General features: G+C 53.8%; 1 protein-coding gene across 1 annotated transcript in view; it reads right to left on the bottom strand.

Annotated features, from left to right (window-relative positions):
* NDUFA10 (NADH:ubiquinone oxidoreductase subunit A10) overlaps positions 1-18,570 on the bottom strand; it is a 51,837-nt gene that overhangs the window by 21,521 nt on the left and 11,746 nt on the right. Inside the window, exons 7-9 of the mRNA XM_019445347.2 lie at positions 13,567-13,621; positions 11,942-12,027; positions 3,512-3,620 (exon numbers count right to left, since the gene is read on the bottom strand). Coding sequence (XP_019300892.1) covers positions 3,512-3,620; positions 11,942-12,027; positions 13,567-13,621 — 250 coding nt within the window. The remainder of the gene's footprint in view (positions 1-3,511; positions 3,621-11,941; positions 12,028-13,566; positions 13,622-18,570) is intronic.

Genomic DNA, 18,570 nt, shown 5'->3' with positions numbered 1-18,570 from the left:
GAGCAGAGGGAGAATCTTATGCAGGCTCCACGCTCACGACCGTGACATCATGACCTGAGCCTAAATCAAGAGACGGACGCTCGACCGACAGAGCCACCCAGGCGCCCCAAAGCTACACTTTATTAACGGACGTGCATCAACAGAAAAATTCCTACAGGCACTACCAATCCCCACTTGGGAGAATAACTAACGGAATAAAACACACACTCACGTACACTCCGTGAAAACGGTGATGCAGTTTGGTTTTCTGCTGCCCCCTCAACCCCCTGACCTCACTCTCTTCCTCCACGTGTGCTCACCACCCGTGAGCTCCACTAGCTCCGCGACTCCAAACGCCAACCACACGCTGACCACCCCGAAACGGGTACTTACAAGTCCCGCTTTCCTGCAAACTGCAAACTCACCGCACGTAACCGATTCAGCATCTCTTCATGGGGATCGAAAGCATCTCCAACACCCCCAACGACAAATCCTTCATCCTTCACGGAAACCTGTGTCTCTGTTTTGCCAACATCCGCCAGTTGCAACTCAAGTCCTAGTTCCCTAGTCCTAGTCCTAGTGAGTCCCTAGTCCTAGCGAGGCCACCGCCTAGCAAACAGCTTACTTCTCTCTCTCTTTCCGATACAAAATTTCAACAGACTGTTGGTTCTACCCATAATAATGGCCACTTTTTGAAACCCGTGAGAGGACCACCCTGGTCTGAGCTAATGCTACCTCTCCGTCTATCTTCCTATTAAGTTTCCTAACTAGCCTCATCGCTTCCGTCCATACCCCTACTCAATCTACTCTCAAATCCGACACCACCATGTTCCCATTACAAAATATGCAATTTTCCTCCTGCACCTTCTTCCACGGGCCCAGGAGGCCTCTCTTTGGCCTCCCCCGTCTCTTTACCACTTCCCCCTCCCTGCCCCTGCTCCAGCCTCGGCACTGTGCTGGAAGCGCCGAGCCTCACCTCTGCATCTGCCCGTCTCCCCTCCCGGGCCTTTCCCCCAGCACCCACCCCTGCTCCTCTCACCTCCTGCAGCTCTCCGCTCCCAGGCCACCTTCTCAGTGTGCCTGTGGGAGCAAGACCCAGGCTTTCCAAATCCAGCCCCCACCTGGCAAGGCTCTGCCCTGCCCTCTTCTGGGAACTCAGGTTTCTACACAGCACCTGCCACCATTTAACAAACTCTCAGTTTTACTTTCTAGGTCCTTCCACCCTGACGTCAGCTCCACGAGGGCAGGGGCTCTTGCCCATCCTGTGAACCGCGATGGTCCCCCGCACATACCCGGAAAGCACGCGGCGGACTGGATAACTGAACCGATGACCAAAGGCAGCGAACGTGCGGGAGGACGACGTGAAAACGCCTGACGCCTATGGAACGTTAAGCCAGCAGAGTGCGGCACAGCCACGCAGCTCACCGGAGGCCCCTGCCCTGCTCCAGCCACAGCTGTGTGCCCAATCTATTGCTTACACTTAGAAAAACTGAATGCCCTTTGTCACAGTAAGTTTAAAGAGGAAACTGTATCGGTAATTCAAGTGGAAAGCCAGTACCACCCACCATAAACAAGAGAGCACAACAAGAAACTATAAAAAAGGGCTTATTGCTAAATTCTACCCACATATCAGTGACTGCAAAAATCTCTGAGCCTGCGGCCCACTGCTTTCTTGTTTAAAAGTGAGGTCATCAAGGGGCAGCTGGGTGGCTCAGGCGATTAAGTGTCCGACTTCGGCTCAGGTCACGATCTCCCGGTTCGGGAGTTCGAGCCCCACGTCGGGCTCTGTGCCGACAGCTCAGAGCCTGGAGCTGCTTCCGAGCCTGTGTCCTCTCTCTCTGCCCTAACCCCACCAGCGCTTTGTTTCTCTCTCAAAAATAAAATTAAAATGTTAAAAAAAAAATGTTTAAAGTGAGGTCATCAAAAGTAACAGAAATGTTACAGACATGTTATCAGTAATCAACACGCTCACACAATCAGATGAATTTTTTTAAAAATTTAAAAGGGCAAAAATTTCTCACTAGATAACTTAATACCCATCTGGTTTTAAATTTCCTGTGCGGGCACCCCCTTCAAGCCCACAGCGCCAGTGGTATGGACCAGCACACGACACCCGGGAGACGGTGGACACCCTTGGGGCTCCAGTGGGGGACGAGGCTCCCTGGAAGCCAGAGGGAGCGTGTCCCAGGGTCTGGCGGGGTCCCAGGCAAGGGGAGCCAGGGCGGGGCCGGAGGGGCGGGGCCGGAGGTGGCGGGGCCAGGTTTTGCATGCACACCTGCAGCTCTGGCAACAGGGGAGAGGACCCAGGGAGATAGAGAGGAAGCCACGGTGCCAATCCGAGCACAGCGCCGGCTGCCTGGAAGGTGGGAGTCGTGAGGACACAGAACAAAAGGAGGCCGCCTGTGCCCTGGGCTCCGCAGGACCTGGAGAGCCATCAGCTGCAGAGCGGAGCCACCAGCAAGCACAGGCTCTCCCACCTGTGCAAGAGCCACAACAGAGGCAGCAGGGAGGAGCCAGCCCGGCCCCCACGGCCCCCACAGCCCCCCAGAGCTACACGCACTTAGGTGCTACGACACTCAGAAGAGACGTGCAAACGTACTAAGCGTGGGCACTGCTGAGTGACAGCTGCGTGGGTTTACTGCGTACTTCCCCAAATCTCGACGCTGAATCAACTCACTTTCAAAACAACCAAAAGTACTTAAAGAAAATGCCGAGTATCCCAAGTAAGACAGTGAGCAATGGGATATACTCGGACACCCGATCGGTGCGTCAAGCAATGCGCTAGCATTCTAGAGATGCAGAAATACCTAAGATTTCAACCGAGCTAAATGCTGGCTGCTTAGCCTGAAGAGCTAATTTGAATACAATCATTTCACACATTTGCCAATAACAAACCCAGTGACAGTGGGTGTAGACGCAATCCTGCTCTTATTCTCGATCCGACGTCAGGATCCCCAGGGGAGGCTCCCCTCACCCGCCGGCGTCTAGAACACAACTGGTTTAAGTGTCCTCTAGGTTCGTGGGATTTTGCCAATGATTCTCCAAACCGTTCTGAAAACAAGTGATTCACTACAAAGGTATGGAAAGCAGATAAGATCCAAAACCCAGTTGGAGCCCCCGAGCTCGGCCTCACGCCCGCCCCGCGGGCCTCCTGCACAAACACGCCTTCGTCCTCCACCGACACGTGTCCCGTGAGGAGTGAGGCAGCACCCCAAGGGAAATCTGACTCTGGAGAAACGTAGACAAGGGCTAAAGAGGAGACAACGTTTCCACATCAAGAGAAATTGCTGCCCAGGAAGGCCGCGTGCCACACGCGCTCCCCAGGGTGGCTCACTGCCCACGGCCAGGGCCGTCCGAGAAGCTTCACCGGCTTTGGACGGAGTGAGGAGGGGAGGAGAATTACTTCAAGGGAAGGGAAGCTCTTTCACTAAAACCAACACGCAAAAAAACCAACAAAAGCCACTCTCTGGAGAAGTGACCTTGGTACAGTCGTGGGGGCCCAGCAGCCAGCGCTCCTGGTTCAAAATCTCACCTCTGTGAATTTCTGGAAGATGCGGTCACTCTGGTGAGCTCCGATCGTGATTTCTGGGAGATAGATGGGAATGGTTGTGTAATTCAGCACCTCCAGCTTATTCTGAACCCTACAAAATAAGACAAACACAGATCACGCTAAACCGTAAAATAAAGACACAAGCCTTTTAAAATAAAGACACAAGGCTTTTCAAAACACCCAAGTTACAAAATTCACACGTGCAAATAAACGCCATCCATCCCAGCATTCCTCTGGGAGCCAACTTTCACCTCAGAGACCATGTGGTCTGTGTGCACCTGCTCTTCTGAAATGACCTTCAGAACCTGAGGGAGAGTCTTCCAAAAGGCTCAAAGGCCACAGAGGACGGCCTTTCGGGAATGGAGGAGGTGTGGGAGACACATAAAAGGAGCCACGGTGTGCTTTAGACACAGGAATGGCCCAAAGAAAAAAAACTAAACCCAACGCCATCTGTAACAGGGCCGTGCAGTGTGCCCTTGTTAAAAGCGTGCACAATTCGTGAATCCCGAGGGAAAGGCGGCAAGGAAGTCCAGTTCCCCCAAATTCACCACGCAGCGTCCTCCTTCTCTGCCTGAGAGACTCCAGGAGAGCAAGGCCATGGGCAGGTCCGGAGCACATGGTGGGGAGCCACACGCAGGACGGCCAGGTGCACCCTTGCCTATAAAGGTCTAACGCTCCTTGTTTCACTATTTTATTTTGCGAAAACATTTACATTGTGTTGTAACTGCTTATTTCAAATTAAACTTAGTCTGAATATGACCACTGTCCTTGAAGGCGAAAAGCATTTTGAGGGCTTTTAGGAAGAAACACTTAAATAAAGTCTCCTTTCTGAAGGGCTCAAAACAAGGAAATAATTATTTTAAATGACCACTTTCCCATTAATGAGTTATAATGGCAGAAGATGTTTCTATCCGTAATGGCCCAAATGGAAGTTCTTCAAATGCATCTGGCCTTCAGCTACTTTGTGATAAAGAGTCCAGGCCCATGTAAACCCAAGGCCTAGGCACCCTGGCACCCGGGGCACACCGCCACCGCCAGAACAACCCAATTCGAACCCCAAGCCCAGCGCCCCCAGGCCCTCCCCTGTGGAGGACCACACACCCCGAGAACCCGCGGCAGGTTGGACGTGGACGGTGGGAAAAGGCAGCGCCTGAGTGTCACCAGTACAAACTGTGTCACTCAGACACGGACTAATAATGACCCAACGGCAAACATTACCCGAGGAGTCTTCCTAAGTCTATTTACGTGGACATCCACTGATCGTGTAAGTGGCCACAACAGACACGCTCGGAGGAGGAGAGCTATTTCTTACCTCTCCCAGGGAGCTGCTCACAGAACGTGTGGCCTTGTGAGCACGTGCAGATAACGCCCAAGTACACATCTCCTTATTTTTCACACAAGTGGAATTATTCTTACTTTTTATTTTACAAGGATAATTTTTAAAGTGACCTCATAATAAACAATTTACACTAAAAATGAAATTAGTATTTTTAAATGCTACCAGATATCAAGGTGGAGTTTGACTGGGTTTTCTCAGTAAGTTCCAAAAACCTGAAACATTCTGGAAAGACCTTCCTGGCCCGGGAGCTGGTCCGCAGCACACAGAGCGACAGTGCCATCTAGGCTCCGTCGGGCCGAAGGAGAGCTTACACGAAAGCCCCCAAAACGGTGTCTCTTTGAGCAAACACACTTCCAACTGGTTTGGAACATTAAAAAAAATACCCACTGCCGCTGTTCTCACTGAAACGTGGCTAAGCGCCTGTCCACTTGTCGCCGTGAGCTTAAAGGGGACCCGTTACGAAGAGCCCACGGTGTCACGTCTCCACCAAACGCCAGGAGTCGTAACCTCCAATCAACCACAGATTCACTCCAGATGGAGGAGAAGTGAGGCACGGGAAACCTTTTATGACCCAGGGAGCAAAAAGCGGAGACAGAAAACATTCTGTTCACAAAGCACTTAGTCTAATTGAAGAGAATTCAAAAACTGGCTGAGGATAATATAACCTCTTAACATCATGAGCCAAAGTGCCCGAAGAAGCGAGGGCGTACCCGAGCCTGGTTTACAACACAAGATGCCATGCCACGCACTCTACAAGAGTGAGGCAGGAAAAGAGAGAAAAAATGAACCGTAGATAATGTTTTATGACTCGAACTGTTTCCCAATCAACAGAATGTCTACCCTTGCTCCTAAAACATGTCCAAAGGGTACTGGTTAGTCCCTCCCAAACCGCAAAGTTCTGTCCGAACGCTACACTTCTGATACCAAACTCATACCCCACAGTCTCTGTAACTGAAACTTCCTACCACGAGGACCTTCTCCTAGAGTCACAGGAAACAGAAGTCTCCATGAGGAAGCAAACTGGGGGGGCGGGAAGGCCCCGGCTCTGGGGAAGCAGGGCCCTGCACACGTGGAGCCATGCCTGGCGACCGGGGTCTCGAGCATGGGAATGAAAGCACCAGAGGCAGGCGCCGGTAAGTCACGGACCACGCGTATGAACACAGAATGCCATCAAGGTTGAAAAAGACAGTGGCAGTCCCTCGGCATAAGCACACGCACACATGATCGTACACCAGCATTCGTAACTGGCGTGGAACAAAAAGGCTCTAAACCAGTAATTTGGTCAGGTTCTAGACAAAATGGGTGTGACTGGTTAAGTGGCGTGTTTATGGTACTTAACTTAGAAAATCGGTCGTAATTTTCACTGGAGTCCCCCAAATTAAGAAATGATGCTCAAATGAAAATAAACAGTTACCATGGTACACTGTGATGAGATATCCGGGCGTCAGGGGCAGGGGGACAATAAACTGGGAGGAGAGGACAGGCCATTTTTAGTAAAATAAATGAAAACAGTTAATTGAATGGTATAATCTGTAAACTTGAAGGGAATTACTGAATCCTTCTCTGCTCCAATAACAACACAACTAAATAACTACTAAAATTATGGTCTTAAGACATCAATTTTGGACAGTCTGGAATCAAATTAACACACATTCCAGATAACGTTTAGACAATGGCACCGTGGGGGCGCCTGGGCGGCTCAGTCAGTTAAGCATCCGACTCTTGATTTTGGCTCAGGTCATGATCTCCCGATTCAGGGGGTTGGTTAACTCCTGCGTCGGGCTCTGTGCCGACAGCGCGGAACCTGCTTAGGATTCTCTTCCTGCCTCTCCCCTGCTCATTCTCTCCAAATATGTAAGTGAAGTTAAAAAGAAAATGACACTGCTATCAGTGGAACAAGTCAAAAGGCCCTAGCGCATCACCAGCCACAGGGGGTGGGGACACCGGGACAGCCACCTGCCCTCACGTGGTATTTCACGTCTGTGTCCAGCAGTAGCCAACACTGAAAAGAATCACACAGAAATCCACAAGCTAGCACGTGGCTGTTAAAGTTTGAAGTTAAGAGAAGGTACTCAGGGGTGGGGGGGAAAGGTGGCTACAGCCAGGCTCAGAAGAAGGCTAGGACTCGTAGATAATTACCAGGCCGGTGGGGGAGACAGAAGATTCAGGAAGAGGCAGAAGGACGTCAAAAGGACTCTGAACTGATTCCCAGAAACTAAATGTGGATTCATGACAAGACAAAGATAAGCCCCTGAAGGATTCTGAGGAAAGGGAATGCAGGGTCACGGTGACATTTTCATGAAAATTAACCTGCTAGGCGTGTGCACATGGGACAAGCAGTGGGAAGAAATCACTAAGCACAGCATGAAGATCAAGAACGAAGGGGCAAACCGCCAAGGCAGCAGGAGTCACAAGAGAAAAGGGCAGGGAGAGAAACCACTGGAGACAGCGCAGACCCTAGCACGTCCCTTAGGGTATGGCGGGGGCGAGGCAGCCGGCCAGGAAAAGGAGGGTCCAAGCGGGATGCCGGCTGCAGAGGTGACGGCCCCACCGGGATCCAAGCCTGAGCCACCGGGCGGAGGGAAGGCAGCACGGTCTGTGCACACGACCGCAGACAGGGTCGCGTCAGCCCATCCACGCCCCTGTCGCCTCCGGGGGCGGGCCAGACCCCTGTACAGCGAGGAGGGCCCCCACCAGACAGGAGTGCGGTGGAATCGGAAAGCGCTTCCGGAACACCGTCCGGACACAGTGCTGACACCGTGACTGCGATTCAGGCTCACGCCTCGAGGCCTCAGACCTACACGGAGACACCAGGCAGCAGCTGAGAGAAAGGACACTGCGTTTCCAGCAAGGCCCTGAATGATGTAGGAGGTAAGTGACCTCACTGAGGTAAATGTACAAAAACACCTGAACATACAACCATCTCGACACAGAAACTCAACCAGAGTTTTCAAAACCAGAGACTGCAGTTTTTAGCTCCAAGTAAAAAGCTTGAAAGTCCCCACTCTCATCCGCACAACAAATATCCCTGACAACCAACCACCTGCTCTGGAAGAAGAGCAACGGTGTGCCGGGAGGCGCTGGTGCGTGGCAACGGTGCCATCTGGGTGGTGGGGAGCAGAGGGGAGCACCCCGCCGAGGCCCCCGTCCCGCCCCCCCCCACCCCCCCGCCCCTGCACGCCTGTGGCCGCAGACCTGGTCACCCCTCACCGGCCCACAGACCCACAGGCAGAGAAGCCACGGGCATGTGGATGAACCGCCCGTTCTCCCTGACATCTCCAGAACATTCCATCCACATCGTGCTCACACCCCAGCGGAGCACGAATCCAGAGCATATAAAAGTTCCTGAGCATATAAAAGGCCTTCGCAGAACTCAGTGTGTTCTCAGACCACAAGTGCAGGCACAGCAGAGGGAGGCTGCCAGCACCGAGTGCACGTGGGAGATCTGAAGTCGAGCGTCCAGGCCTCTGCCCCAGGAGACCAGGGAAAAGACGACCGAAGCCTCGAAGGAAGCAGAGTAAAAAAAGAACAATAAAAGCTAGAGCAGAAATCAGACTGAAAACAGACAACAGAGAAATTCAAGAAAACAAAAAGCTGGTTCTTTAAAAAGATCAATAAACGTGAAGAGAAAATTCACAAACGACGAACAGGCAACCGAAATACAAACTGTTTGAAGTTCAGGGTTCATAAAATGCAAAATAAAGCAACCACTCGTCTTTGGTGTCAAAATCACACGTGTCTGCTGTCTGTTCGAACTACGCGGTCCGTCCGGGACTCCGGGGGACGGTCGAGCGTGCAGCCTGGCTCGCCTTTTCTGGAGAACGGTTCTGCGAGAGAGAGCTGTAAGCTGTGTTCACACGACCTCACCCAGTCCCTCCGCCTTTACACCCGGCGTGGAACAGACACACGTGCAACGTGCTTGCTGATTACGAACAGGAAGGGATCAAAGCAACCCGAAAAATCAAAATTAAAGAAACGGTAAGTGGATTAGGGCAGCATCTCAGGAACTGACCAACTTTACTTGTAAACCCAGACAGTAAGTACTTCAGGCTCTGAGGGCTTCAAAGAGTTTCTGTAGCATAAACCAGTTTTCTCTCACGATCCTTTAAAAATGTAAGAACGATTTTTGGCAGCTGAGGGCTGGATTTGGTCCACAGGCCACAGTTTGCCAACCGCTGACTTGTATCTCCATCAAAGGGTTCAAACAGCATCCCCAAGCAGCCATCAAGAAATCAAATTTTTAAGTTTTCACTAAGAGAGGGACATGCTTATGATGTTAAAATCTAGAATACAAAGACACATACGAGGTAACCTGTATTTAGAAACACGAGCTCACACATTTACAGCCTGCCACCCACGGTCAGGAATCACAGGTGATCCTGGACTTGGGCCTCCTCCCTCTCTATGGTGAGTGGTGTGGCTCCCACCCCTGACCCACTGGGGCCGACGGTCATTTCCGTGTTCTTCACCCGCCTCATCACCCGAGTCAAAGTTCTCACCACGACCCTAATTCACTTCTGTACGCTCCCGGCTCTCCTGCCCTCTCTCCCACTCACCCCCAGACCCCGGCCCTGTTGTAATACAGGGTCCTACAGCCCAGGGACGGCCGCAGCAGCCGGGAAAGCCCTCTCTCCGCTCGATGTCAGGGCCGCTGCCCCACCAGCCGCACACAGCACGTTTCTCTCAGGTCCTCCCAACGGTCTTCCCCACACCGAGGCTGAGACATTTCCTCCCTCCTCAAACCTCCACTGTGTCCCCCCACGCCCCGCACCCTCACTGGCACTCACGGCCGCTGGCCCACTTCCCATCTCACCATGAAGACGGGGCGGCCGGCAGAGAGCTTCCACAGGCCCAGGGCACATCCCCGCTCGCCCCGAGCCACGTGAGGAGCACGGACCGCCACGGAGCGCTAGGTCTGGCCTTCAGTGGCCACTCCCAGCCTTCCCCCGGGGAGCCTCCTTCCCTGTCCCTGTCAACCCCACCCCTACAACCACGGGACCTTTCCCATGAGCTGCTACTTTTTCCATCTGAAGCACAAAACAAGAAAAAACAAACAAAAACCATTAAAAGTTACCTTACTCGTAATACCCAAGTCAGTAGCTTCACACGAAAAGTAATCCCGCCTCAAGCACAGGATGTGAACAGCTGATGGCACCCTTCCACGTGTGCCGACGCTGGGCTGCAGCCAGCTATCAGACAAAAGAAACCGCAACGCAGCAAACTACCCGGCACACACGGGAAGGTCTGGCGCTCGGGGCACAGCTCCGCGGGAGCAAGTCCGATGGGCAGACTGGTCACCGGGGCAGGACGGGTGCTACGCGTGGGCTCAACACTGAGAGTGGCGCTCCTCAAAACTGATGTGGCCCTGCCACCGTGTGTGCCCAGCGTGCCACAGCAAGGCCATTGCTGAGCCCCCAGCATAGCTCGTCCTGGGGGACAAAACAGGGAAGTCGGTAGCATGGGGTCCCCCCATCATGGAGGGCAGCCAGCGGCCCTCACAAGAAACTTCCACTTGCTGGGTTCAGATTTGCCTTCCCGCCCGAGACGTTTCTGTGAGAAGCCCAGTTCACGTGCGCATGGAATCCCTTCCGCTGTCATAAACAGAGCACGCCCGAGAGCTCTGTTTCCAAACAGCGCCCCGAGGCCGGGGCACTGAACCCTACGCACCAAGGTACGATGGGATTTACATGGGCCTTTTGCCTGGAGGCCAGGCCTTGAGTAGCTGCTAAGGCAGAAGGTGCCAACATGACCAGTGCCCCAAAAAACACTGGGCACTGATGTCCAATGGGCTTCGTGGGCAGAGATCCTGCCCACGTGTTACTGCCTTTTCCTGAACAAAGTAGCACCTTTGGCACGTCCCTCATGGCAGGGAGGGAGCATCGAAAGCCGGGGCGTGGACGGCTCCAGATTGGCCATGGTTCTTCCTCACTGCCCAGCCGTGCACCTGCTAACTCCCTGTGACCCCGGCCGTGAGTACAACTCCATACAGAGACTCCTGAGTCTTTGCAGTGAGTTTCCAAGTGTGCAGTCGGGCTTAGGGACCCTTAAAACACATGGTGTACTGGGTTGAATAGTGTCCCCCCCAAATTCACGTCCACTTGGAACCTGTGAGCGTGATCTTATTTGGAAAGAGCCTTTGCAGAGATTAAGTTAACATGTGATCCCAGGGCACTGGCATGGATCCTCCTCCCGTGACTGGTGAACCGACAGGAAGAGAGAAACGTAGGCAAGACACAGACGCACAGGGAGGAACGTCACGTGAAGACAGAGGCAGAGTGGGAGTGACGCAGACACCTGCCCAGGAAAGCCCAGGATGGCCGGAGGCCACCAGAAGCTGAAGGGCGGGAAGGAGTCTTCCTAGAACCCGCAGAGGAGGGCGCCCTAGCAGCAACCCGGACTCTGGACTTCCGGACTCCAGAACCGGGAGAAGCAGCCTCCGTTGTGTGCAGCGCCCCCAGTGGGTGGTGTCTCGCTACAGCAGCCCCAGGGCACGCACAGGGTCATCTGCACCACGTGGCCCTGACCGAGGAACTCATTCCGTGGCACAGAAATGTGACAACGGCTCCACGCACGTGACGTCTGCGGTCTGGACACAGCTGGCCTGACCTGAAGGGAGCGGTGCCCTGAGGACGCCAGGGCACCAGCAGGAGAAGGCCCTCTGCTGTGTGTCTGCGAGGGTCGGGCTGTCTGGCAAGCTGAGCGGTAGCGGGACGCACGGCCGCGTCCCCACCATCCTCTGCCTGGAGCTGGAGGACAAAGTGCCCACCGGAGATGAAAGCAAGACTACTATTTGATTCTGAACCCTCTACACCCGGCTCGGGGCTCGGCACACGGAAGCAGCAAAGGATCTGCCGGGTTGACACTGGCAATCAATCAATTAACTGTCCGACTCGGGGACGGAAGAGCCTGTTTGAAGGAAAAAGGAAATACACCTCGTTCCCGGTGGCACGGTTAACACCTAACTTGAAACACAACTCCTTCACGTTCTGTCAGTCTCTACGCGGGCCGTGGACTATTCTCAAAGACCCAGCCCCGCGCCCCGTCTGGGTGGTTCCCAACAGCGTGGGACTCACAGCATCCGCAGGTGGTGAAGAGTCCGGTCGTCCTGCTCCAGCCACGGCCCCTTGTCGTACTTGAGGTACTCGATGTCCTCCACCACCTACGACACAAACGATTCCAAGCCTGACGCAGAGGCCCATTTTGGAAATTTAAACGAGGTCACGTTTTAATACACTGCAAGCCACAAACACCTAGCAGAAAAGTCCCCACGGGAGTCAAAAGAAAGGAAGTCGGACAGACAGCCTTCGGTGAAGAAATGGGACTGAGCGCTGACCCTCAGTGTGCGCGCCCGGCCCGCTGACACGTGGGTGGCGCAGAAATGACACGTCGGGCCGGGAGACGGGGCGCGGGACAAAAAAAGCCTCAAGACGGGGGAGACAGTGATCGTGACAGACTCCCCCGCCCCAGGGACTTCGTTCTAGAAGACAAGTCCTGGCCACTGGAAGCAACAAAAGAACAAGAAAATTAATCCATTTCCTGAAGAGATCCAACAATCTGTGTTCCCAGCCTCCAAACCCTCAGTCTGTACTCTGATCTCCCAGAGGGGCGACCTTTTCAGATGCACTTTTCCCCAAACCACGCCACACCCGGGGTCCTCTCTTGAGTCTCAGGAATTTGGGTACTTCCAATTATAAACTGAAAGCATGGCACGGTCTTAGGAGCAAATGCAACCTTCTGCTCGGACACGTGGCATCTGATGGGTCCGTCCAGGCGTAAGACCGCCTACGCCTCCCAGGGACAAAAGTCAACAGAACTCAGGCAGTCCAAGCGGAGTGGGCCACGTGCAGTCCTTGGAGCCGGCCCGGAGCTGCACTCGGATGCGGCCCCGGGCCCTAAGGGAGCGTCCCCCTCTCCGTGGACAAGACCTCACTCCATAACCCTCTCCTCCTCTCGTGCCCAGAGCCGACCGGGCCCGTCGTCTCTGCAGCGGTCAACTCCACGGTACTGTCTGATGTCACCACCTGTACCTCAGCCCCAGACCATAAAACCTGTTCTTCCAGAATTTTTGTACCTTTTGTTTCGCCTTTTAGTATTTTATGATTAACTTCTAAAACATGGGACCTTCTTTTTGCCTAACGGATGATCAACTGCTTCAACACCATTTAAGAAATCATTTTCTTCTACTTCATGTTTTGTTTTCCCTTAAAGCACTGCCTTTGCCAAAGCCTCACATGCACGCGCACGCGCACGCACACGCAACTGCTTCTCTCCTCTCTGCTCTGCTCCATTCAGCCATTTATCGATTCTCGTGTTAACGCCACAAGGCTTTCATTACCGTCGCTGTGTAACATGTTTTTGTTATTTGGGAGGGCAAATGTTCCTGCATTATTTTTTTCCACGGTTTTTGGTTATTACTCATTAAGTTCTCATTGCACTGAGATTGACTCGAATTTTACAAAATGCACTTACTAATGTATTTTCTACAATTTTAAGATCCTAGAAACTAAGTTATTCAAATCAAAATCAAAATCTCATGACCAGGGGAGTGAGATACGCTGGCTCAGTACCTCTTTTAAAAACCTTATGAAATATAGACATTTCTAAGACTGGTGGGAGATGAACAGATTATATGATTTATAAGAACCCTACACACGAAACAAATTTAAGAATAATCACAAACTTTCGGCCGATTTCTTACCTTTTCCGCATCTTGAGCTTCCCTTGCACTATACCGTAAAACCTCACACTTCTCACTGCAAGAAAAAACAAGATGGAATTCAACGTAAATTTTCCAAGCTTACGTTAATGCACAAGTGAATACGTAACGTTAAAAACTATCACCACAAACACTGAAACCTCCCATTCTTTGAACAGGGTAGGGTGATACGCCGGGCACGTGCTGGCTCACATGGTCTGAACGGCTAAGGAGGACCCGCTAGCAGCAGAAACGTGCTCTAGGCTGGACAGCGGGTGCGTCTCCTGACTTCCCTTCTGACGATCTTACCCCCACCCCACAGGCGCCAGGACCAGTGGCGAAGGGGGACGGGGTCCATGGGTCACCTCCACGGGTTTCGCTACAGGACAGGATGAAGGTGCCCGGGGCCTCACCGAGGCGTGGGCACAGAGAGTGGCCATGTGGTGGAAGAGGAAGGACAGGTTACTTGAGCTGCTAGAATCTAGGAGACAAACCGGCCCTCCGGATAACCTTTGTCAGCCCAGGCCCGCAGCAGGGCAAAGCAGCTCACTCCCCCGGTCCCTGGCCTGAGTCTGGACACTGGAAAGTCACAACTGGATCCCAGACGGGGACAGCGCCATTTCCAGCACTTCTGCCTATCTCCCCGCCACGTTGACTGCCACCTGGACGGCCAGCTGCCCAGCCAGGAGACGACTGGACCGCCACAAGCCACAGATGGGAAGTCTGCCCCCACCGCCACCTCCAGACCAGCCAGTGGGAGACCTGACGCCCCAACCCCGGCCAGAGGCCAGCAAGGCCGCCCAGACCAGAGGTCCACTGGACGGCCCGTCACCACAGGAATGCCTCACCCCCATCCAGCAAAGGGGACAGCAGGATGTCAAGGACAGACTGCTATTTCCCAAGGATCATCTGCACAGCGTAAACCAGGCCATTCTCTCTTTCGACGTCTACACCACAGCACCCTCCCGCTGACAGAGAGTACAAGAACGTACGAGCTACGCTCAAACTGAAATCCACGTGCGACCCTCCACAACGGCATCGAGCGTCGCCAACTGCTGGCCACCTTCGACAGGTCACCGGTGTAATGAGCAGAGTTAGCGCAGGGAAGGCGTCTGTATTCGTATCATTACTGTGGACTCACATTCATTCCAAGCGTAAGAAAAAACTCCCCAAGCACTGAAATTGCAGGTAAGCCTGCATGGCACACTCCAAGACGTCCTCCAACTAGATAAGTGTTTCTTGCTGCAACGAGGTCACTGCATTTCCTGTATCGCCACAAAGACGGCAAAACGGTCAGAAACCACAAGCAGATTGATAATGACCCCACAGAGCTAGAAACACAACCTCGGTGCACTGGCCGTTGTGGCTGGAGGGAGAGCGGCCCCCAAGCGGAGAACCTGACGCACGCAGCCCCTCCTCAGGGGCCCGCGGCCTCTCACTGTCCCTACGGGGAGAAAGGCACGCAGAGGGGAGTCCTTTCCCTCGACAAGTCCCACGAGTCAGAATTAAACCAAGCGCGTAGGAGACAGAGGTTGTCACCAACCCTGGATGAGGAAGGGAGGGCGGCTGGCATGGAAACAACACGGCTCTTCCTCACACGGCGACACGGTCTGGCGTCCTTGACCTAGCTGTGACGAGCGTGCGCGGGAGACGTCAGGAACACGGTGACACGTACCTTCGACACACGCAACTGAGCCCACCTCTTAAGTCCCCGCTGGCGGCAGGCACCGTGTGGGGCGTCCACGGTGACAGAGACGGGGTCCCCGCCCGTGCAGAACTGGCGACTCCAGACGGTCAACGGAAAACGGCTCGCAGAGCCGATTTCATAACCTAACATCTCCATCTTTCGTGTGACTCCACACAGCCGACATTTATTCTCTGCGTGTCTAGAACGAGCAGCGTCCCGTGCCAAACGCCTCAGTAACAGAGCGACAGATGGCAGAGGATCCTGCCGTCGGGTCATGCCCGCCCCTCGTTCCCACCGGCCTGTGAAGAGAGGCTGAACCAGGAGGGTGGCCGAGATCTCAGAGATTCGGAGACCCCCTCAAGGCCTATGGAGCGAACTCACGTCCGGCGGACCCCCTCAGGCCCCCCCCCCCATCTCAGGAACCGCTGTGCCTCCCGTGTCTCTCGTGACACCAGCGGTCGTGGCAACATTTACAAACAGAGCAGCGTAAAGGCCTCCTCACGAGCGTGTGAAGCCAAGCTACGGTGCAAGCTCATTTCCGACACGTTTCATAATCAAGGTAAGGAGGACAAAACACAGGCCTTCCAATGATTTTAAGCATAAATGTTCTCAAAGCCAGAAAACGTATTCCTGTGGTGGGTAGCAGTGTCTCCTGACGAGAGCTGCAACGCTCCCCACGCTTTCATGGTCAACACGTAAGAACACGGCGAAGCGTCGCGTGCCTGCTCGGGAGAGGAGAGCTGACGGGACAGCCAGCCCGGACGGCAGTTGCCCTCAAGTCAGGTAAACCCACTCTGCTTCAAATACGGACATTCGAGCTCAAAAAAATTTCTCTTAAGCAATTTTGATTTCATTGCTTAATTACTGATACTCTAACAATGTTCTCTTCCAAGGTGAGTCACTGTAAATACATAATATTGAACCAAATGACTTCAAATGAACATGCCCGGGAAACCTAAAATCATTCCTGTGGGAAAACACCTCCTGAACTCTTACGGGGAGTAAGTTTAGGAATTCCCTGAGCTTGCAGCTTTGTGTTAACAAGGTTTAGGACTAAAGCATCGGAGATTAGGTCAACAGGGCAAAGCACCCCCAGCAGAGGACGAGAACGGAAAGCTGCTTTCACAGGACGGAAGGTCCAAAGTAGGTAAACACGTAAACAGGCTACAGACCATGGAGCAGGGTGAAACTGCCCGGAGCTAATTCACAAAAAAAGTGTCGTGTTGACCCTGAGGTAGCATGCTCTATCTGTCTCATCCCCTAGGCAAGTTTGCTCAGGCAGCCATGATTTTGACCCAAACCCCTAACACCACATTGCTTCGACACACACGAGTTGACGATCGCCGTTTCGTTGTCTCTTTCTGCACGTCCATCACGTTTGCGAGCCTTCTGATCCTAATAAATATGGAGGGAGGACCCTTCCTCAAGACTCATATCCTCCCGGACATTAGCCTCTCTCGCATTTAATTCTGCGTCCGCTCTCTTGCTGGACAAGAGAGAACTCCAGACTCTGAGTCTGTGACAAATTCTAAGTCACGAACGCTTAGACACTTTAGATAACCTACTCGTCGTAGATTGCTTAAAGTTTTACATAAAACTTGTGGTTCCAGTCAAGGTCCAGTGAATTTCTAAGAGAACACCTTGGGAGTCACGTACGTCCCTCGCTGCACTGTGACCTGAGCCTGTGAACACTTAACATAAGGCAGACTGCACAGAAAACTCACGTATGTGTTCACTGTGACAAATGGCCTCCAACTTAAGTGGCTCCCATAAACCCACATGGCTTGAGCCAGGACAATGCACAGGCCGTATCTGTTCAGAAGACAGGGCACACAGACATCACAGCAGGACCAAGAGGTAGAGCTCGTCCCCCCAGAGAGTGACTCTCTGTTTCTCATCGGGGGTGGCACTCTCCTACCCGGACTCAGCAAAGGCCCCGAGGCCCCAGGTCAAGTCCCAAGAACACAGCCCTGCCCACCAGAGCGCCTCACCTCAGTGCGGCTGGCTCCCAAGGTCCCTGAGCGCCACGCTGGGGCCTCTCGGTGAGGCGGGAAGCACCCCGACCTGCGTCTCGGAAAGTGGACCGCGGGCGAGGACGCCGGGGAGGAGGAGCGGTCGCCGGCGGGCCTGGGACAGCGTTTGCGACGCCGTGTGTAAACTCAGCCAGCTCAGCGCGCTGGCCTGAGGCGCGTGCGCCGTGTGCCTCGGCGGCTTCCTGCGGCTCCGGGTCCGTGACCGAGATGGGTAAAAACCCACCCTGAGGAACCGTTACGCTAGCGCCGGGCGACGACGTGCAGACCCCGTGAGCGATCCACGAGGCCCGCACAGCCCGACGCCGTACGGCCGCCCCGGCCCGGGAGGGTGTGTGCTCTGCTCTGCCCCGGGCTCTGGCGCCACCGGAGGGAAGCGTGCCAGACGCCGGGGAAAGCGGCACCTGCCTGGACCCGGGAGGGGCGCACGTGAGCTGTCGAGCGTGGCACGTGTGGCCCCAGGAGGGGGTCCCAGGACAAAGCAAGTACGGGATGCCAGACCACGCCGTGGACACTTAGGGGGCGGCCGGACACACTTTGTGATCTGGAAGCCCTCAAGGAGACGGCCTTCAAAATAACCACCGAGTGAAAGGAATTCCCCTCCCGACTGCAGCAGGATTCAGGCATTATGAGCCGAAGTTCTACGGGAAAATCTGCGGGGAACAACTGGGGCCAGGACTGCCGTTCTCAGTTGTTTTGCAGCCGAAGATGTTCCAGAGGCATTTCCGGAACCGACGCGCTGCGGTCCACCGTCTCCCTCTGCCTCTTCACACACCTCCACACGTTGCCCTGGCGCAGGTTTACAAAACCGAGGTGCTTCTGCACCTCTGGTCTTACAAACAGAGCAGCAGGACGGGACGAAGGGGGCCCGCAGCTCAACCCTCTGTACCGCTGCTAGAAAGGAGCCTGTCACAAGACGGCCGCAGCATAAGCATCGATGCTCACGCTTAAAAAAATTACTTTTCAACTTAAAAACCAAATTTTTCTTCCGAAGCTACCACAGTTTTTATTCATAATTTTACACTCTGAAATCTTAAAGGCATGAGATTTTTAGGTACCAAGAGGGTTAAGTTTCAGAAAGTTTAAGAAATACTGCTAGGAACCTTCAGTGAAAGCATCAAACAACCTAATTCTGGCGGGACGCGAGGGAGGCCCGTGACCCCCTTCCCCACGATGCGGCCAAGGACCACACGAGGATGGGCCACATGGAGGGGGCGGAAACACATTCGCTTTGAGCCTTCAGGAAAGGAAGAGAACAGGAGAAAAGAGAGAAACAGGAGGGTTTGGTGG

The sequence above is a fragment of the Panthera pardus genome, unplaced genomic scaffold, assembly GCF_024362965.1.
Source record: "Panthera pardus isolate Hobbes unplaced genomic scaffold, ASM2436296v1 HiC_scaffold_10, whole genome shotgun sequence".
Lineage (NCBI taxonomy): Eukaryota > Metazoa > Chordata > Mammalia > Carnivora > Felidae > Panthera > Panthera pardus.
This window is presented reverse-complemented; position numbering and strand designations above follow the sequence as displayed.